The sequence below is a fragment of the Oncorhynchus nerka genome, linkage group LG26, assembly GCF_034236695.1.
Source record: "Oncorhynchus nerka isolate Pitt River linkage group LG26, Oner_Uvic_2.0, whole genome shotgun sequence".
Taxonomy (NCBI): Eukaryota; Metazoa; Chordata; class Actinopteri; order Salmoniformes; family Salmonidae; genus Oncorhynchus; species Oncorhynchus nerka.
Genome location: NC_088421.1, coordinates 9165164 through 9187656, shown reverse-complemented (window position 1 = coordinate 9187656; position 22493 = coordinate 9165164). Strand labels below are relative to the sequence as shown.

The following is a 22493-nucleotide window of genomic DNA, read 5'->3' as shown; positions in this document are numbered from 1 at the left end:
TATTTTTATGCAGTGTAGAAAGTAAATTTAATTTATTTTACAATACTTTAACCACAAACATGCTGAAAAATTCAAACATGTTAAATGAAAGTAAACATCTAAACATTTCTTTACTTTTGTATTTGATATACTGTAGCTTTAAACTTCATGTTCACAGCACATTTACCATGGAAACCAAGGAACAAAAACATACTTGGATGAAGAAATAATTTATCCCACAAGTGCCATGCAAAGAATGTTTTAGCAGTTAATACAAATCTTTCATAGTTGTATCCAAAATACAAGAGAACTGAATTTCTCCATGGCCACAGTTTATGAAAATCATTTAATTCTTAAAAGGTTATGAATATCAAATATATATATATAGCACCATAAAAGACAATGAAGGGGTTTCACAATAGAAACAAGCACACAGACCCATGTTAGTGCAAAGACCAACAGTTACACATAAACCAAGATCAACTAGTTAAGCACAAGAGGACATGTTCACACTGCTGCATGCACATATTTTGGTTAACAAACACACCCTCAAAGTCTTGTTTTCTTATATTGATTATAATATTGATGAAATAATGCTTTTGAACGTCATGATCAGAATAGTGTAGCCCTATATTTTGTGCGTTTCTTTTCTTCATTCAAATACCATTAATTCTCATGTTTAACATGTGTTACAAGGACGATGGAGACAAGGTTTGTCACCTCAAAACAGTCATACCATATATTAACAATGTAATGTATATTTCCACCATTCAGTCTTTGATGCACAGTCTAAAGTTTGAGTGAAAGTACAGCTCAAAGCTTAGGATCTCACTGCATTAGGATCTCACTGCATTAGGAGAGTACTGTGATAAGACCTTATTGCTTGACAGTGACCTTAGGCAATCTTTGGCATCACCATGGTCACCTGAGCTGGTTTACACCAGCCAATGCGTAAAATGTACAATTTCATTGAGACTAATACTAGTTTGAGTTTCACTCAGGGCCAGACATTGAAACAAACAGTAACAACAGTAAGACAAATCGACAAAGCGAACATTTAACTGAACTTTTGGAGAGAAAAAAAAAATTGTTCAAGAAACACCTACACATGATCAAACAGTGACAGACAGTTAAATCCTACCTCTAGAGACAAAATATATGACAAATCCACTTGAAATGGGACCTTGTATCACATTCAGATAGGTCTCTACATTAGTGAGATGGTTTACCAAGTGACACATTTACTTTAAAGACCGATCTTGGACTAACACATTTTGTTAATATTGTTGACCAAATCAATCTCTGAAGCCTAATTTCAGCATGCCAACAGCCAATGACAACACCTTTCTCAATAACCATAATGACAAAGAAGCCTATAATACAATACGCTAAGATTTCCTGAGAGTAAATTGTCAACCTTACTGGTATATAAAGTGAGACAATGGAGTGCAGTCGGTATTTGATAAAGTATGTAGATTATAATCCCTCATATGGCACAAAATAAATCACCATATGTTTGTAAATTGGCTCTGTTATATACTGTATGCTTTGTTAATAAATATTTAATGTGATATATTTTGTTTTATAAATCAATATTGACATTCATTTAATATCTCCCAACGAAAGGATGGCCTGTGAATAAAATGTGTGATCATGAGTCAGTGAGTGTAACAATTTAACCCAAGCCTACCAATCACTTACTAAGAAATATGCACACAAAGTGATTTAAATTGTCATGGAAATCACCTTGATGTGTGGATTGACCAGAACCTGACTACCTTGCAGCAGGAGATTACATTCAAATTCTAAAAGAGGAAGAGCAAACATAGCATTATTTTGAAGATTTTCTTTTACAAAAGGCAGTACCTTCTCTATTTAGATAAATGGTTCTCATGTTGTTGATGGTAGTGAGGTGATGAAACACTAATGATGATAATGATGAACAATAGCCCGACTCTTACAGTGGCTTGAATATTTCCTCTACATTTATAGTATCGCTCTGAATTATGACATAATTCATATAGAATAATGCTACATACATTAGATATAACACATTTCAGATAGATCTCTGTACTATTTGACACAAGAGTCAAGGTTTGCATATCATTGTGTAGTAAACTATGATAGAACTAAATATTACCACAGTGAATGACCTGTTTTTCATAGAGTAGAATTTTTTTGATTTGACAAATTTGCCCGCAATCAACTGGCCTGGAGGAGTAATATTTGTAAACATACTTTAAATAAGGCATGGTAAAAATAGTGTGGGAAAAGGATCGACCTGAGATTTGGGCCTCGTCCACATTCTCCATGGTAAATGTCCCAGTGATAGCTGTCAGTCATGATTGGCTATCACACAAATGGAACACAAGATCCAGAGATTATGGTTAGGTGCTCAAATCTTAGTTGAATGTGTGGAACTGGTATGAAGCTGATTGGTGGGGTGTTTCTACTTTATATCTGAGTGATTGTTTTTTTTACCAGTAAGGTTTAGTCCATTCAATACCGACATACAGTTGAAGTCGGAAGTTTACATACACCTTAGCCAAATACATTTAAAACTCAGTTTTTCACAATTCCTGACATTTAATCCTAATAAGAATTCCCTGTCTTAGGTCAGTTAGGGTCACCACTTTATTGTAAGAATGTGAAATGTCAGAATAACAGTAGAGGAGAGAATGTTTTATTCAGCTTTTATGTCCGTCATCACATTCCCAGTGGGTCAGAAGTTTACATACACTCAATTAGTATTTGGTAGCAATGTTGTTAAATTGTTTACCTAGGGTCAAACGTTTTGGGTAGCCTTCCACAAGCTTCCCACAATAAGTTGGGTGAATTTTGGCCCATTCCTCCTGACAGAGTTGGTGTAACCGAGTCAGGTTTGTAGGCTTCCTCGCTTGCACGCGCTTTTTCAGTTCTGCCCACAAATGTTCTATAGGATTGAGGTCAGGGCTTTGTGATGGCCACTCCAATACCTTGACTTTGTTGTCCTTAAGCCATTTTGCCTCAACTTTGGAAGTATGCTTGGGTCCATTTGGAAGACCCATTTTCGACCAAGCTTTAACTTCCTGACTGATGTCTTGAGATGTTGCTTCAATATATCCACATACTTTTCTTTCTCATGATGCCATCTATTGTGTGAAGTGCACCAGACACTCCTGGAGCAAAGCACCCCCACAACATGATGCTGGCACCCCTGTGCTTCACGGGTGGGATGGTGTTCTTCGGCTTGCAAGTCTCCCCCTTTTTCCTCCAAACATAATGATGGTCATTATGGCTAAACAGTTCTATTTTTGTTTCATCAGACCAGAGGACATTTCTCCAAAAAGTATGATCTTTGTCCCCATGTGCAGTTGCACAAGATTAGTCTGGCTATTTTATGCCGGTTTTGGAGCAGTGGCTTCTTCCTTGCTGAGTGGCCTTTCAGGTTATGTCGATGTAGGACTCGTTTTACTGTGGATATAGATACTTTGTACCCGTTTCCTCCAGCATCTTCACATGGTCCTTTGCTGCTGTTCTGGGATTGATTTGCACTTTTCGCACCAAAGTACGTTCATCTCTAAGAGACAGAATGTGTCTCCTTCCTGAGCGGTATGACGGCTGCATGGTCTCATGGTGTTTATACTTGCATACTATTGTTTGTACAGATGAATGTGGTACCTTCAGGCGTTTGGAAATTGCTCTTTATTTTCTGAGGTCTTGGCTGATTTCTTTTGATTTTCCAATGATGTTAAGCAAAGAGGCACTGAGTTTGAAGGTAGGCCTTGAAATACATCCACAGGTACACCTCCAATTGACTCAAATGATGTCAGTTTGCCTATCAGAAGCTTCTAAAGCCATGCCATCATTTTCCAGAATTTTCCAAGCTGTTTAAAAAGGCACAGTCAATTTAGTGTATGTAAACTTCTGACACACTGGAATTGTGATACATTGAATTATAAGTGAAATAATCTGTCTGTAAACAATTGTTGGAAAAATGACTTGTGTCATGCACAAAGTAGATGTCCCAACTTGCCAAAACTATAGTTTGTTAACATGAAATTTGTGGAGTGGTTAAAAAACTAGTTTTAATGACTCCAACCTAAGTGTATGTAAACTTCCGACTTCAACTGTACATACACCCTGTTTTTGGGAAAATCTGATTATATATACACTCAAACATCACATAGTTTATCCATCAAAAGATTACCCTACCTCAAAGTAACGAATACGAGAGATGCACAAAAAGATCTCGGATTTGAAAAAGTCGTACAAAAACTTTTTTTTTTTAAGTACAAAAAACTGAACTGAAACGTAAAGTTGTTGTCATTTACGCACCTCTTTTTTTTCCTTTATTTTCTACTCTCCCCGTTTGCGCTGTCTGTTTGGAACTAGTCTTTGAGCCGCTCTGTCCTGAATCTCTCTATGGGCACAGCTTGGAGCACTTGGTGACCTTCCATGTTAATGTTGTGGGGATGCCACCCAGGGCCCATGGTCTCTGGTGCTGTGGAGAAGGAGGGAGTGGACAGGCTCCTTCTTGCCCCCAGGCTGGCCCTCCGGTGGTGGGTGCAGCAGTGCCCCACGGAGGCTCAGGGCTCCTGTTTGATGTAGTAACTGCAGCCGGAGCCGTTGTTCTCTAGGTCAGAGGCTGTGCCCTGCGGGAAGTTGAACTCATCCATCTCCTGAACCTCCTCCTTCAGCTGCAGCGTTACCCCTTAAAAAAAAGAACAAAAAAAAAGAGGGCAAGTAGAGAAGTAGGAAAGATGGGGAATTTAAAGACAGGAAGGAGAGGAAGAATTATAAAACTCAGGAGATAAAGGAGAAAATAAGTTGCCTTATCAAGATGGTTGATGTTGAGATGGGGTCCTTGGACAACTACACTTTTCTGTTTCAGCAGCGGACATCCCTACCCAACTACCCGGCTTAACATGGGTTTCTAATTTGAGTTCAGTTGGTAGGGTGGCTTAGGTTACCTGGCTTTCCGTTGGGGCCGAGTTCCTGGGCTGCCGAGGGAGGCTGTGCGTTCCCCGGGGCAGATGCTGGCATGGGAGGAGATGGGTAGTCTGGCGGGGTCATGTTCTCGTCTCCAGATAGGTTCTTCTGGGGCATTCCACTCAATACCACCCCCGACAAACTCACTGGCCGCTTGCCAATGGGGATCTTCCTCTCTAAAAATCAAGACAAAGGTAAAATGGTTTATCAGCTCTGCTGTTACCTTCTTGTCTCTTATACCTTTGCTGTTTTTGACGTGTGACTACTTATTAATGATTAATAACATAAGGTAAAAATTTTAATATTCAAATCTAGGTAAAAATGTCTTAGAAATGCAAGTTATTCAGGAAAGCTTGATGTTTATTTATTTTTCATTTTATCTTTATTTAACCAGGTAGGCTAGTTGAGAACAAGTTCTCATTTACAACTGCAACCTGGCCAAGATAAAGCGTAGCAATTTGACACATACAACAACACAGAGTTACACATGGAATAAACAAAACATACAGTCAATAATACAGTAGAAAAAAAGAAAACAAAAAGTATATATACAGTGAGTGCAAATGAGGTAAGTTAAGGAAATAAATAGGCCATGGTGGCGATGTAATTACAATATAGCAATTAAACACTGGAATGGTAGATTGGCAGAAGATGAATGTGCAGGTAGAGATACTAGGGTGTAAAAGAGCAAAATAAATAAATACCAGTATGGGGATGAGGTAGGTAGATAGATGGGCTATGTACAGGTGCAGTGATCTGTAAGCTGCTCTGACAGCTGGTGCTTAAAGCTAGTGGTGGAGATGTGAGTCTCCAGCTTCAGAGATTTTTGCAATTTGTTCCAGTCATGGGCAGCAGAGAACTGGAAGGAAAGACGACCAAAGGAGGAATTGGCTTTGGGGGTGACCAGTGAGATATATCTGCTGGAGCACGTGCTACGAGTGGGTGCTGCTATGGTGAACAGTGAGCTGAGATAAGGCGGGGCTTTACCTAGCAGAGACTTGTAGATAACCTGTAGCCAGTGGATTTGGCGATGCGTATGACGCGAGGGCCAACCAACGAGAGCGTACAGGTCGCAATGGTGGGTAGTGTATGGGGCTTTGTTGATAAAACGGATGACACTGTGATAGACTGCATGCAGTTTGTTGAGTAGAGTGTTGGAGGCTATTTTATAGATGACATCACCGAAGTCGAGGGTCGGTAGGATGGTCAGTTTTACGAGGGTATGTTTGGCAGCATGAGTGAAGGATGCTTTGTTGCGATATAGGAAGCCGATTCTAGATTTAATTTTGGATTGGAGATGCTTAATGTGAGTCTGGAAGGAGAATTTACAGTCTAATGTAATGTCTGGCATGACTAACAAAGACTGAAAGAACATAAAAACCAAGCATACTATAAAAAGATCTAGACTATGGGCCTACATAATCAAATTATTTGTATTTATTGCAGTCATTGAAGATTTTTCTTCGGCCTGAGGTAACAGCTTCACACTGGTACGAAAATTCAATCTGGTGTAGCAGGGTTTTGACTTGGTTTCAATGCTGTTTTGGTGTGAATAGAGATGCAGAGCAACAACCGTGAAGAGCCGCGGTGAGTGCAGCTTTGCCCTTAAATAGAGAAAGCAAGAGGGAAAGGGGAGGGTGCAGGGGAGGAGGCAGAGGCACGGGGCAAAACGAGGGGACGGATGACCCACTTTTCTTTTGGCCTTTGTACTGCTGGGATTTCTTCTTCTGCTTTGTCACACTCGGAGGGAGCTCTCTAGAGGCTGAAAAAAAAGCACAAACCAGAGAACAACTCATTCATTCATACATTTGTTCAGCACAGCTCGTCTCAACTCATTCAAAAAAATGCAATGCTTTAGCTCAATTTTCCTACATTACTAGAATTAGTTTCAGATTAAAGGTTTGCGTAAAAGTCACAGTGTTTTGGTTATCTGAAGGTTTCTGTGTTTTGCTTAAATTAAGTTTGATGTTTTGACTGTCTTGGTGCGTGTTTTTTGTATTTAGCAGTTCTACCTGTATTGGTAGTTTTGGTTATTTGGGAGATTACAGTCAAGGTCATTTGGGGGATGATGCTAATTAAAAACCTGACTTGGTTTTCGAAAAGGTTGTTTTGGGCTATACTAGAGCTAGTTCAGACCTTGCACTAAGAAAATGTATATCTTTGCCCATCTTTGTCTGTGTAAAAATGCTGAAAAATCCCAATATACAGAATATAACATTTTAAAAACTCACCTAGCACAGCTGGTGGCTGTAGTTGGTAGCCAGTCAGCTGACACCAACCCACAGGGTAGAGGTCAGGTGATTCACAATCCACCCACTGATCATACTCGTCCTCCCAGCCGTCAAAATGGATGCGCAGCAGTCTATATACAATACGTGTCACTGTGGCAACACACACCAGCCGGGGCTCCATCAGGTCCACAGCCTCCAGCTTCATGCCAGGGCGGAACCCATGGTTTGGAACCTCCTTTAAAGTCAACAAAGAGAAGGGGACATTCAGCTGGTGGACTCAAGGAATTTCTCATAATACTACAACTACAAGCAAGCAAAGTTGTACATTGGTGGGCTACTAGTCTTAACTTCACTGTACTCAGATGCCATTGGTCTTTCTTATTCGGACTAATATCCTGTAACGACTACACTACTGACAGAAATCAAGCAATTTGAAAAAGCCAAAGTGCATAAACAATCAAACTTCAAATAGATGAAAAATGTTAAGGATTACTCAGACAGCAAGTAGTTGGTTTTGACAACAAATTCAGCCTAACTAACAGACTGAGAACAAAAGTAAAGAGTCAAAATGACTTAACAGGCAAAATAGCTAGCAGACAAAGCTGAACAAGGTTACCTTGTTAAAGAGCTTCACCGGAGCTGCCACTGAACCCGTTTCCCTGAGGTAGTCAAACCATCTGAATGGGAGTTTTGTGTACCCTGCAGAAAAGACTTACTCATTGAGGCTACAAGTAAAAGCAACTGGCTGGCCAATTGAAATAGCCACTGTGAGGTAAGAATCAATGGTGCGCACTCTCTTGGTACTACAAATAAACTCAAATAGACAATTGTGATTATGCTTTTACCACACAATGTAATGTAATTCAGTGTGTACCACGTGGAGGGGTGAGTTCAATTGTGTTGATTTCACAGAATCCAGCAGGAAAGATAGAGGGAGAGGTGGAGTGATAGCAGAACCAGTCAGAGCCATCAGCTGCCTCGGAACCATCAATTCCGATCATGAGGTATCCATCCGCCAAGACCTGGAAGAAGAGAAGGCAGGGAGGGTGAATGTGTACAACTCTGTTACACGTGCAATGTCATTTGTCTTTATTTCCCTCATTTCTCTGTCAGTCATATTTCTCATCACGATTATAGGGCTTACCTTTCTAACAGTAGCAATACAAATAGCTGATAGATTCAGAGGGTCAATAGCCTCCAGCTTCATGCCGTCTTTAAACCACTCCCCGCTCTGGTCAACATCCTTCACCTGAGAGAGATTGTGCCACGTATCAAACAAATGTCAGAGACCAGAAAAATATTTGAATCAACTAAGTCAAGTGGCAGATTGAAACATTTATTTGAACTCACCTTCACAAAAAGCTGTCCTGGGGCATCTACTTGGCCATCAAGTTTCTTTGAAACATCTGAAACAAGGAAGAGTATCGGTCATTAATGGACAACAATAAAACCCTAAAAGTCCATATAAATCATACAGAAACAACTAGAATCTTAAAGTGCCTAAGTGTTTCACCCATGTTGAGATTTTCAGGATCCTTAAAACACTAAGCAAATCTTTACCCTCATGTGTAAGACCCTCATGTGTAAGACCCTCATGTGTAAGACCCTCATGTGTAAGACCCGCGTGCCTAGTCTCGCGTGCCCTCCCCACTATGGTCACTGACCCGATCTCTTGAAGCGGTGTCCGATGCCGCGGGACCAGCCGATGCTGTGTATCAGTGGGCTGTACATGTGGCACCAGAAGTCATCCGAGCCGTCCGAGCACTCCTCGTAGACGAGCCGAAGTCGACCGCCGATCACCTGCTCTACCAGGGCCACCCGCGTCCGGCACAGGTGAGTCTTATCCACCACCTCCACACGCATCAGCTTCTTAAAGGGGAACTGCATGCTCTGCTGCACCTGGGGAAGGGCGAGGAGGTGAAGATTCTACAAGGTTACTTGACAATCCAGTTAGGCATTATAGCATATGTCACTATATAATAATACATGAAATGCATGTTTGTACTGGTAGTGGCATAAGGTTATTAGCATTGCATCTGTGGAAATAATGCAAGCATATTCATCTTCTCATATTTATATTTGATGCATGTTTGTACTATGAGTGAGGTGTTGGAGTGTCTTGTGATGAAGAGTTGTAGCTCACCTTGGTGGAGAAATCAATAGGTAGAGTCTTTGCTCCTGTCAGGCATTTCACAAGAAACGCTTTCCAGTTGGTGCACTTGTGCTGAATGGCTAAGGTGAAACAGTCAGACAACGTTTGGGAAAGATTAGAAATGATTCTCTCAAACAGGTCAGAAATTATAAATGACTTAACACTTGCCCCACCACTTGTAACAGAGCATATATCCTTATCTTGGCAAAACAAAGTAAGGTACTATAATTTGTTCTAATTACCTTTCAGAGAACAGACTACGCATGCCGTGTACATAACAAAATACAGTACCTTGTTTAAAAAGAGTACTGAGCACTGATTTGGTGACCTTGAGCATAATTCAGGAAAGGTGCTTTGCAAAATAAAGGCATTATCATTATTATCCTTATGGCCACAAATATCCTGGCTGTGTTTTCTAAGGGACTCCCTCTGTTACTCTTACACTTGGGAGGAACCAGGGGCTTTCCTCCTGCGGCACACCAGCCCACCGGGTGGATGTCAGGGACACAGATGTTACACCAGAAATCCCTGCCAGAGTCACCATCAAACCCCTCGTACCGTAGCAGTGCCTTAAAGCCTGCGGAGAGAAACACAATGATGTTTTAAGATTAGAAAAACCACTGATTTTCTACTAATTTTGTTCCTGAAATACGCTTAAAAATGAATCATAAAAGTATTGTTGGATGAGAGAAGTATCTATGTTTCCAAGCATTGTGTGTAGGTTACATCTAAGTGTAACATGTCTATGTGTAAACAGAGTTTGATGAAAACAATGCAGAGAAAGTACCCTATCATCTATGAATCCAACCTGGTACATTTCAGAGCGAAGAGGATTCTCTGGGGCTTCTTTGTTACCTGCTAATTTGATAACTCCTGCTATCCAGTACACTTTCATTGGCAGGCCGCTGTCTGTATTGGGCACCTCTACCCTCACCCCTTCTGCAAGGTCACCCCAAGAAGTTCCCATGGGAACCTAAGGCAGAGAAGACAACACACGCTGAACGTAGAGAACGACATCACAATACAAATATGTCCGCTCAAAAAGGACTGCTATTAATTAAAACAACCAAACGCATCATGGCAAGCTAATACTCTTCATTGTCACCTATCCTCACAATTAGTGCAGCTTCAACAATGTAAAAAAAAATGTTATACACACACAGTTGAAGTCGGAAGTTCACATACACCTTAGCCAAATACATTTGAACTCAATTTCACAAATCCTGACATTTAATCCTAGTAGAAATTCCATCTTAGGTTAGTTAGGATCACCACTTTTTTTAAGAATGTGAAATGTCAGAATAATAGTAGAGAGAATAAATGTATTTCTTTCATCACATTCCCAGTGGGTCAGAAGTTTACATACACTCAATTAGTATTTGGTAGCATTGGCTTTAAATTGTTTAACTTGGGTCAAACGTTTCAGGTAGCCTTCCACAAGCTTCCCACAATAAGTTGGGTGAATTTTGGCCCATTACTCCTGACAGAGCTGCTGTAACTGAGTCAGGTTTGTAGGCCTCCTTGCTGGCACACGCTTTTTCAGTTCTGCCCACAATTATTTTATAGGAGTGAGGTCAGGGCTTGTGATGGCCACTCCAATACCTTTACTTTGTTGTCCTTAAGCCATTTTGCAACAACTTTGGAAGTTTGCTTGTCCATTTGGAAGACCCATTTGCAACCAAGCTTTAACTTCCTGACTGATGTCTTGAGATGTTGCTTCAATATATCCACATACTTTTCCTACCTCATGATGCCATCTATTTTGTGAAGTGCACCAGTCACTCCTGCAGCAAAGCACCCCCACAAGATGATGCTGCCACCCCCGTGCTTCACGGGTGCTTCACGGTTGAGATTGTGTTCTTCGGCTTGCAAGCCTCCCCATAGGTCATTATGGCCAAACAGTTCTATTTTTGTTTCATCAGACCAGAGGACATTTTTCCAAAAACCGTAGTCTGGCTATTTTATGGCGGTTTTGGAGCGGTGGCTTCTTCCTTCGCTGAGCAGCCTTTCAGGTTGTGTCGATATAGGACTGACTTTACTGTGGATATAGATACTTTTTTAGCTGTTTCCTCCAGCATCTTCCTAAGGTATTTTGCTGTTGTTATGGGATTGATTGATGTGCACTTTTGCACCAAAGTACGTTCATCTCTAGGAGACAGAACACGTCTCCTTCCTGAGCGGTATGACGGCTGCGTGGTCCCATGGTGTTTATACTTGCATACTATTGTTTGTACAGATGAATGTGGTACCTTCAGGCGTTTGGAAGGTGCTCCAAAGGATGAACCAGGCTTGTTGAGGTCTACAAAACATTTTATGAGGTCTTGGCTGATTTCTTTTGATTTTCCCGTTATGTCAAGCAAAGAGGCACTGAGTTTGAAGGTAGTCCTTGAAATACATCCACTGGTACACCTCCAATTGACTCAAATGATGTCAATTAGCCTATCAGAAGATTCTAAAGCCATGACATCATTTTCCGGAATTTCCCAAGCTGTTTAAAGGCCCAGTCAACTTAGTGTATGTAAACTTCTGACCCACTGGAATTGTGATACAGTGAATTATAAGTGAAATAATCTGTCTGTAAACAATTGTTGGAAAAATGACTTGTGTCATGCACAAAGTCGATGTCCTAGCCGACTTGCCAAAACTATAGTTTGTTAACAAGACATTTGTGGAGTGGTTGAAAAACAACTTTTAATGACTCCAACCTAAGTGTATGTAAACTTCCGACTTCAACTGTGTGTGTGTGTATATATATATATATATATATATATATACACACACACACACACACACACACACACAGTGTCTGGTGTATGTGACAATAAAACATAAATATATATATATTTATTTATGTTTTATTGTCACATACACCGGAGAGGTGCAGTAAAATGTGTTGTTTCACAGGGTCAGCCATAGTAGTATTGCGCGCCTTGAGCAAATCAGGATTAAGTGCCTTACTCAAGAACACAGACAGGTTTTTCACCTTGTCGGCTTGGGTATTCAAACCAGTGACCTTTCGGTTACTGGCCCAACGCTCTAACCGCTAGGCTACCTGCCATCCCAGAGTCCCCCCTCCAGAGGCAGAATGACACCGTATTTCCAAAACATCCAGATGAGCTATTCATCACACTGTTTGATGGGTCAGTAGGGATGAGGTATATTCTAACATACTTTCTCTGTTGAGTTTTGTTGTACTGGAGCATAAAACATCTTACCAGGTTACAAATCAACACATTCTAATATCTAGAAGAATCTACTTCTTTATAACAACCAAGAAAGGCCCAAGCTGAAATTCAATTACTTAGTATTTATTGTAATATTAGTCCCTTAATAAGTCATGAGAGGCAACCATAGACGCTTGCATCTTTTATCCACTGAGTGTGATCTCTACTTTAAAAGTATAATGTTACTTAAGATATCCCATATTGGCTGTGTCTCCATGTTCTGACTTCCACACACTGTCACTTTTCACCAGCAACCATTTGGAGTGTTTGAGCTGAGCGTTGCTTACATGTTTGAAACAGCCGACAGGTGCCCCGTTAATGTCGCCGGTGCCTATGTAGCGTCCCCAATCAAAGCCTTTCACAGGAATCACTGCAACCACCACAAGTATCGTCATGAGAGAACACAACTCAATCAACGACCACCTTATTATCATCACCTTCTTTATTTACAGTGAGAAAGATATCATCTCAATCTAGTCCCTAGTAGAATCATCTTTGAAGACTGTTGCACCTATACTGTAGTCATTTGTAATTGGTAATAAATACATTTCACGTGTCATGGACTTTTACATGGAACTTACCCGTTTTTGATTTGACTTGATTCTGTTGGTTGGCTTGGTACTGTTGGTTGGCTTGGTACTGGGCATAGGCAGCCAACTTCGCCATGAGAGGCTGCTTCTGTAATACTTTAGCCTTTTTCGTTGGTGGTTTACCCTTTGAAAATAATAATAAAGGAACAAATATTGGAGAGAGATAGAAGAAGAACCATACAAGCCAGGCAGGTTTCCTTTGTCCCAGGTTTATTCGACAAAAATAAATCATTGCGACGTGTGTAACGGAAACGGCAGATTATAGGATACATTTTCTGAAGATCAACAACACTTGTATCAGTTCGACTGAGATGGATATATTTTGTCTAACTTTCTTTACTGCGACAAATTATGATGGAAACGGTGTACCTATTGCTGTCTAAATCTATTTTTTCAACTATTAAAATTGTGTTTGTTTTTTTGCAGGACAACGCTTGTCCTGAATTTCAAGAATGCCTGAACTGCTTCACCTTACGTTTCTGGTTGGCTGGATGCAAGTTTCACCATGACTCTGCTAGGTAAAGTCCCGCCTTATCTCTGCTCGCTGGTCACCATAGCTGCACCAACCTGAAGCACGCGTTCCAGCAGGTATATCTCACTTGTCACCCCCAGAGCCAATTCCTCCTTTGGCCGCCTCTCCTTCCAGTTCTCTGCTGCCAATGACTGGAGCGAACTACAAAAATCTCTGAAACTGGAAACACTTATCTCCCTCACTAGCTTTAAGCACCAGCTGTCAGAGCAGCTCACAGATCACTGCACCTGTACATAGCCCAAACAACTACCACTTCCCCTACTGTATTTATTTATTTTGCTCCTTTGCACCCCAGTATTTCTACTTTGCACACTCATCTACTGTCAAATCTACCATTCCAGTGTTTTAATTACTATATTGTATTTACTTCGCCACCATGGCCTTTTTATTGCCTTACCTCCCTTATCTTACCTCATTTGCTCACATTGTATATAGACTTATTTTTCCACTGTATTATTGACTGTATGTTTGTTTTACTCCATGTGTAACTCTCTGTTTTGTTATATGTGTCAAACTGCTTTGCCTGCCTGGTTCTCAACTTGCCTGCCTGGTTAAATAAAAGGTGAAATAAATCAATAGAAATGACACGGACCGTTGCAATACGTGAGAACATGATAGTTATTAGAATATGACAAATATTAGTAAATTATTGCAGTATATCCATCCTGGCTTTTGCGGGCTACCTGAGACATGAAACACATAGTTAGGAGGGCATCCAGGCTGTCAACAATGTATTAATGCTCAATTTGCCTTAAAGGTTCATGGAAACACTAACTACTTCATTTGTATATATTTTTTGGTGTGACGTCATTACGCCCAGCTGTTTTTAATCAACAATATAGTTTAATGGAAACACAATTTAGCAGGCAATTGTTGCATCTATTTTTTATACAAACTTTCCAAATGTCAAAATAATACAAATAAAAATAATTACTGGACCAGTTAATGGAAACATAGCTACTTATAGATACACAGAGGATGATGCACAGAGGAAGGAATTAAAATGAAATAAATACAACCTGTTTACACAACTTTTCAATGTCAATTCAACTTAAAAATGGTGGTTATAGAGGAACATACAAGGACAATAGAAGTAGACTTAGTGCAGTTTGTTTTTACCTGCAGTCTGGCCAGTATGCTGGCTTTTTTAGAGTTGGATGAGTAGCTCCTTGAACAGGATACACTGCAGAAGCGCTTGGTTTTGGAGTAGAAAGCATCTCTCACTCCCACCATTCCACACATCTCACAGGTGGCTGTGGAGAGTGAAACACACACACACACACACACACACGAGGGATAACGAGGTGTGAGTACTGTTCAGTCGAAGAGATGGCCATATAATAGAATGCTAAAATCTCAGTTCAACCCTGTAATAAGTGGTTATTTATTGCCTTTACCTCCCTGTAATAAGTGGTCATCAGTGGTTATGTTCAATAGGCAGAGGCAGTCACAGTACTACTAACCCATTCCTGCCTTCCCATCGGGGTAGGTGTAGACCTGGCCGTTGGTCTTGATGATGGGCAGGCTGGCAGGGAGGGAGGGCACCTCTTCATCACTGTCCTCAGAGCTCGAGCTACTGCTAGAATCCTCACTGCAGCTGTCATAGCCATCGAACATCCCAAACGAGTCCCGCCTCTTCCTTTCTGAACGAACAGTCCGTTCAGCCTGTAGGAGAGAGAGGATTGTGTCAGATAGAGATAGCACAGTGCAGTCAATGCAGTCTCACTTACCCGCATGCCACTGCAGGTGGTTGCTTTGCATGATAACCTACTGCTGATAAAAAAAATCTGAAAACGGCAAAGCAATCACTGCATCCATAAACCTTTTTAGATAAGCGTTCATATAGAGGTCCAAGAGGATGTGGCCTATGTGCAATGTTTCCATGCAACACGGACAGAATTCGGATGAAGAGTGAAGGGGATTTTGAAAGTATAACATGTCAATTCAATAGCTACATACCAATTAATTAATCTATGAATAACACTGCATTGAACCAACATGGAAATTGCTGAGAGCTCAACATGTTAACCAATTATAACCGTAACACCCACCACCACATATCTGGTGGTAGCTCACCTACCATTTTTACACTAAAACAAGTCTGTTCTCAGTGATCAAAATAGCGACATATTGTGAAAACATACAGCAAGTAAGCTACATGCCAAACGTTTTGCACTGCAGTAACCGATAGCCAATGTCATCGGTGGTGCACCGCCCCCTTTCTATTCAGAACCTCTGTTGCCAAAGCACAATATTGAAATGACAGCTGCACGCGCTGGCTCATGACCTGATATCCCAGGAATTAGTCTGCAAGACACCACAATACAGCGTCAAAAATCACTGCAGTGCGGTCTATTTAACGTGACGGGCCTGCCTTCTTGCAATGATTTGCTAGCCAGCTAACGTAACGTTAAATGGTAGCTGCTGAATCTTGCGCCGTTATACAAGCGGACAAGCTGCCCTAGAAGGTTGGAAGATTGTTGAAGATGCAGCACCACAGCTTGCCATCAACAGCGGCTAGCTTTATTAAACAATTGAAATGCAGGCAATGCTGGAATAAAGCTGTCTGTTTTATTTTCTGCGGCTACAGTGACTAGCTGGCACTACTGTTGCCTCGCCTACCTAGCTAAACTAGCTGCTGCAGTCTGACAACCACAACAAAGAAAGGTGAAATAGGATTACACCAGAGATGTACACAGAACACAATAATAGCGCTCACCAAATCTCTTGCGTTTTCCATCACCCTTCATGCAGAGCGTTTTCTATTTTCTCTTGATACAGTGGCGAGACAGTGAAGAGAGGAAAGTTAATGGTAACCTAACATGCAAAAATAAACTCCGCTAGCTAGCTAGCATAGCATATCAACAAAATTATAATATTTCAAACGCGCAGGCGCGGAATACAGCCGCTATTTCCTGATTGGGCAAGAAACTCTTCTTCATCTATATAGCATGCAGGTTAGCCAAGTAAAAGTACTTTACCGCCATCTACTGTACTGTATGCACATACGTACAGTATAATGCATTACAGTAAATACACTACATGGCCAAAAGTATATGACACCTGCTCGTCGAACATCTCATTCCAAAATGATGGACATTAATATGGAGTTGGTCCCCCGGTTGCTGCTATAGCAGCCTCCACTCTTCTGGGGTGGCTTTCCAATAGATGAGGGAACACTGCTGTAGGGACTTGCTTCCAATCAGCCACAAGACCGTTAGTGAGGTTGTGCACTGATTTTGAGCGATTAGGCCTGGCTCGCAGTCGGCATACCAATTCATCCCAAAGGTTTTCTATGGGGTTGAGGTCAGGGCTCTGTACAGGCCAGTCAAGTCCTTCCAAACCTATCTTGACAAACCATTTCTGTATGGACCTCACTTTGTACATGGGGGCATTGTCATGCTGAAACAGGAATGGGCCTTCCCCAAACTGTTGCCACAAAGTTGGAAGCACAGAATCGTCTAGAATGTCATTGTATGCTGTAGGCCTAGCCCGAACCTTGAAAAACAGCCCCAGACCATTATTCCTCCTCCACCTAACTTTATAGTTGGCACTATGCATTCGGGCAGGTAGCGTTCTCCTAGCATCCGCCAAACACAGATTCATTTGTCGGACTGACAGATGTTGAAGTGTGATTCATCACCCCAGAAAACGTGTTTTCATTGCTCCAGAGTCCAATAGCGGCGAGCTTTACACCAACCACTCCAGCAGAGGCTTGGCATTGCGCATGGTGATCTTAGACTTGTGTGCGGCTGCTCGGCCATGGAAACCCATTTCATGAAGCTCCCGATGAACAGTTCTTGTGCTGACGTTGCTTTCAGAGGCAGTTTGGAACTCGGTAGTGAGTGTTGCAACCAAGGACAGACCATTTTTACGTGCTACACACTTCAGCGGTCCCGTTCTGTGCGCTTGTGTGGCCTTCCACTTAACGTCTGAGCCATTGTTTCTCCTAGACGTTTCCACTTCACAATAACAGCACTTACAGTTGACCGGGGCATGGCCGAAATTTGACAAACTGACTTGTTTTATGACAGTGCCACATTGAAAGTCACTGAACTCTTCAGTATGGGCCATACTACAGCCAGTGCTTGCATGGTCAATAATTAAGAAGTGGATGGTCTATCATCCTAGACACAGTATATCAGGTCAGCATCACTGAGGTGCATGGCTCAACACCCAGTGGCCAAAACCTTCCATTGAGTTTGCAACAGAGTAGTGAAGTAATAAAGAAGTGCTTGATGGAGCAAAGAACTGTCAAACCTTTAGGCCTATCTAACCAGCATCAGCCAGACAGAAGAAAACCTTACCACTGTAGAGAAGATTACCTTTGACCTTGCTGGATGAATACATCAGCAAATGCCCGAAACTATACTAAAGATATATATTTTTTAAATTAAATCAAAAGGTATATATTACAGTATTTATCTTGGGAATCTTGGGAATAGACTGTTCGCTCTGCTAGTGCACAGCAAGCGGTACCTATGCACCAAGTCTGGAACAAACAGGACCCTGAACAGCTTCTACCCCCAAGCCATAAAACCACTAAATAGTTAACCAATAGCTATCCGGACTATCTGCATTTACTCTTTTTGCAACTCTCATCACATACGCTGCTGTTACTTTTTATTATCCATCCTATTGCCTAGTCATGTTATCCCTACCTAAATGTACATATCTACCCCAATTGCCTTGTACCAGTGCACATCTACTCGGTACTGATATCCTGTGTATTAGCAGTCATGGAAAAAGTACCCAATTGTCATACTTGAGTAGGAGTCTAGATATCTTAATAGAAAATGACTCAAGTAAAAGTGAAACATACCCAGCAAAATCCTACTTGAGTAAAAGTTCAAAAGTATTTGGTTTTGAATATACTTAAGTATCAAAAGTAAATGTAATTGCTAAAATATACTTAAGCATCAAAAGTAAAAGTATAAATCATTTCAAATTCCTTATATTAAGCAAACCAGATGGCACAATTTTTTTTTTTTTTTAATTTACGGATAGCCAGTGCCACACGCCAACACTCAGACATAGATAGCCAGGGCCACACTCCAACATTCAGACGTAATAATTATGTCTGAGTGTTGGAGTGTGGCCCTGGCTATCCGTAAATGTAAAAAAAAAGAAAATCGTGCCATCTGGTTTACAAAAAACAAAGCATTTGTGTTTAGTGTGTGCACCAGATCAGACGCAGTAGGGATGACTAGGGATTTTCTCTTTAAGTGTGTTAATTCAACCATTTTCCTGTCCTGCTTGGCATTCAAAATGTAACGAGTACTTTTGGGTGTCAGGGAAAATGTATGGAGTAAAATATCCCTTTGCATGTTATACCAGTTGCCCAAATTTGGCCATACCATATAGGTCATCATATCAGGTTGCAAATCAAAATAAAACATTCCCAATTATTCAAATGTAAAGCTATACATTTTAGGTAATTGACCCATTATTGTCTGTCCAATAGCCTCTACATTTACAATGAAACTCATGAGTGTGTTTAATGGGATGTGGAGCTTTATGGTGGGTGCAGGGCAATGGCGTTATTAGCCCTGGCTCCCGGGGCCGAAACCTTTTGATGGTCTAAAAACTGCACAATTGCAGGTTGTATGTCTAAAATTAGTTCCATAACGGTGCATCACTTACACACTAAGTAGTATGCCATTGAGAACAGCTATGTGACTGTCATGGTTTCACCATTACTTTACTGAAAACAGTGTATCCCTAGCCCAAACCGTTCAAAGATGATCCATTTTACTGGAGCTATATTGGGTGGGTTTTTTCTGTCACAAATTTGCGAGATAAACAATGTCCCAAGCCATAATAAAACTAGGCTACTCGCAAACCGCTCATTCGTTTAGAGTGCACTCGGAAAGTATTCAGAACCCTTGACTTTTTCCACATTATGTTACGTTACAGCCTTATTCTAAAAATGGATTCAATACATTTTTCCCTCATCAACCTACACACGATACCCAATAATGACAAAGTGAAAACAGATTTTTAGAATTTTTTGCAAATGTATTAAAAACAAAAAAACAGAAATACCATATTTATATAAGTTTTTAGAACCTTTGCTATGAGACTCAAAATTGAGCCCAGGTGCATCCTGTTTCCATTGATCATCCTTGAGATGTTTCTATAACTTGATTGGAGTCCCCCTGTGTTAAATTCGAGTGATTGGACATTATTTGTAAAGACACACACCTGTCTATATAAGGTCCCACAGTTGACAGTGCATGTTAGAGCAAAAACCAAGCCATGAGGTCGAATTAATTGTCCGTAGAGTTCCGAGACAGGATTGTGTCGAGGCACAGATCTGGGGAAGGGTACCAAAAAATGTCTGCAGCATTGAAGGTCCCCCAGAACACAGTGGCCTCCATCATTCCTAAATGGAATAAGTTTGAACTACCAAGAATCTTCCTAGAGCTGGCTTCTGGCCAAACTGAGCAATCAGGGGAGAAAGGCCTTGGTCAAGGAGGTGACCAAGAACCTGATGGTCACTCTGACAGAGCTCCAGAGTTCCTCTGTGGAGATGGCAGAACCTTCCAAAAGGACAACCATCTCTGCAGCACTCCACCAATCAGGCCTTTGCGGTAGAGTGGCCAGACAGAAGTAAAAGGCACATGACAGCACGCTTGGAATTTGCCAAAAGGTACCTAAAGACTCTCAGACCATGAGAAACAAGATTCTCTGGTCTGATGAAACCAAGATTTGACCTGAATGCCAAGTGTCATGTCTTGAGGAAACCTGGCACCATCTCTACAGTGAAGCATGGTGGTGGCAGCATCATGCTGTGGGGATGTTTTTCAGCAGCAGGGACTGGGCGACTAGTCAGGATCGAGGGAAAGATGAACAGCGCAAAGTAAAGAGATCCGTGATGAAAACCTGCTCCAGAGTGCTGAAGACCTCAGACTGGGGTGAAGGTTCACTTTCCAACAGGTTAACTACCCTAGGCACACAGTCAAGACACCGCAGGAGTGGCTTGGGGACAAGTCTCTGAATTTTCTTGAGTTGCCGAGCCAGAGCCCGGACGCTCCCCATCCAACCTGACAGAACTTGAGAGGATCTGCTGAGAAGAATGGGATAAACTCCTCAAATACAGGCGTGCCAAGCTTGTAGTGTACACAAGAAGACTCGAGGCTGTAGTCGCTTCCAAAGGTTCTTCTGTGTTCTTGGGGACCTTCAATGATGCAGACATTTTTTTTGGTAGTCTTCCCCAGATTTGTGCGTCGACACAATCCTGTCTTGGAGTTCTACGGATAATTCCGCATGGCTTGGTTTTCATTCTGACATTTCAAAACGTGTTTTCGCCTTGTCATTATCGGGTGTTCAGATTTATTTTATTTAACTAGGCATGTCAGTTAAGAACAAATTCTTATTTACAATGACGGCCTACCGGGGAACAGTGGGTTAACTGCCTAGTTCAGGGGCAGAACGACAAATTTTTACCTTGTCAGCTCGGGGATTTGATTCAGCAACCTTTCGGTTACTGGCCCAATGCTCTAACTACTAGGCTACCTTCCACCCCTGATGAGGGATTACATTTTTTAAATTTTCATAACAAAATGTGGAAAAGTCAAGGGGTCTGAATGCTTTCCTCATGCACTGTGTGTGTGTGTATTAATTGCTAGTGAATTTTTACTCATTACAATTATATATACATTTATTTTTTATATATTATTTATTTTATGTAGTGCTCTATCATTCTCCTTCTTGGTCAAATAGCCCTTACACAGCCTGGAGGTGTGTTGAGTCATTGTTCTGTTGAAAAACAAATTATAGTCCCACTAACCATGAATGCCTGATTCACTCTCCTCTGAACAGTTGATGTTGAGATGTGTCTGTTACTTGAACTCTGTGTAGCATTTATTTGGGCTGCCATTTCTGAAGCTGGTAACTCTAATGAACTTATCCTCCGCAGCAGAGGTAACTCTGGGTCTTCCTTTCCTATGGCGGTTCTCATGAGAGCCAGTTTCATCATAGTGCTTGATGGTTTATTTGAGCTGTTCTTGCTATAATATGGACTTGGTCTTTTACCAAATAGGGCTATCTTCTGTATACCACCCCTACGTTGTCACAACACAACTGATTGGGTCAAAAGCATTCACTTTTAACAAGGCACACCTGTTAATTGAAATGCATTCCAGGTGACTACCTCATGAAGCTGGTTGAGAGAATGCCAAGAGTGTGCAAAGCTGTCATCAAGGCAAATGGTTGCTACTTTGAATAATCTAAAATCTATGTTAGGTACTACTAAGTGTTAGGTACTACATGATTCCATGTGTTATTTCATAGTTGTAGTCTTCACTATTATTCAACAATGTAGAAAATAGTAAAAAATAAAAAATAAACTTTGAATGAGTAGGGGTGTCCAAACTTTTGGCTGGTACTGTATATAACATAACTGGTTTAGATTATTAAATATCCCTACAATATTCATAATTATAATGATATACAATAATAATAATAATAAAACAAATTATGAAAAATATTTTACTCAAATGCAGTATCCTATAATCAGGCTTATGTGGCTACCTCCAGGCTCCTAGGTAACTATACATTTTCAAAGCAAAAATAGAAATCTCATGGATCAAAGATTAATGTCACTGATTGAACCATCATAAATGACTGCAATTGCTTTGAATGACGGTTAGGAAGGCTACATCTGTGGGCCAAGAAATATATATGCCTTAGAAATACTAATAGACTCACTAACACAATGGCATAAAATGTATTCGATGGCTGTGAATTGTAAACTGATACACGTGATTCTATTTTACATGCAATAATGTTGCATGTGAATCACTTCAAACT

The 22493-nt window shown here is 40.9% G+C and overlaps 1 protein-coding gene across 1 annotated transcript; it reads right to left on the bottom strand.

The window, feature by feature from the left end:
- On the bottom strand, positions 1–16541 carry LOC115110204 (MBT domain-containing protein 1-like). Its single transcript, XM_029635649.2, has 17 exons — positions 16399–16541; positions 15143–15344; positions 14799–14932; positions 13139–13271; positions 12845–12927; positions 10189–10306; positions 9776–9910; positions 9325–9413; positions 8846–9080; positions 8532–8587; positions 8326–8430; positions 8056–8203; positions 7798–7880; positions 7182–7416; positions 6641–6712; positions 4932–5126; positions 1–4672 (listed from the first exon to the last, which is right to left on the bottom strand). Exons 1-17 carry the CDS (start codon positions 16417–16419, stop codon positions 4548–4550), a joined length of 2169 nt encoding a protein of 722 aa, XP_029491509.1. The 5' UTR covers positions 16420–16541; the 3' UTR covers positions 1–4547.
- Between the last annotated feature and the right edge of the window lie 5952 nt (positions 16542–22493).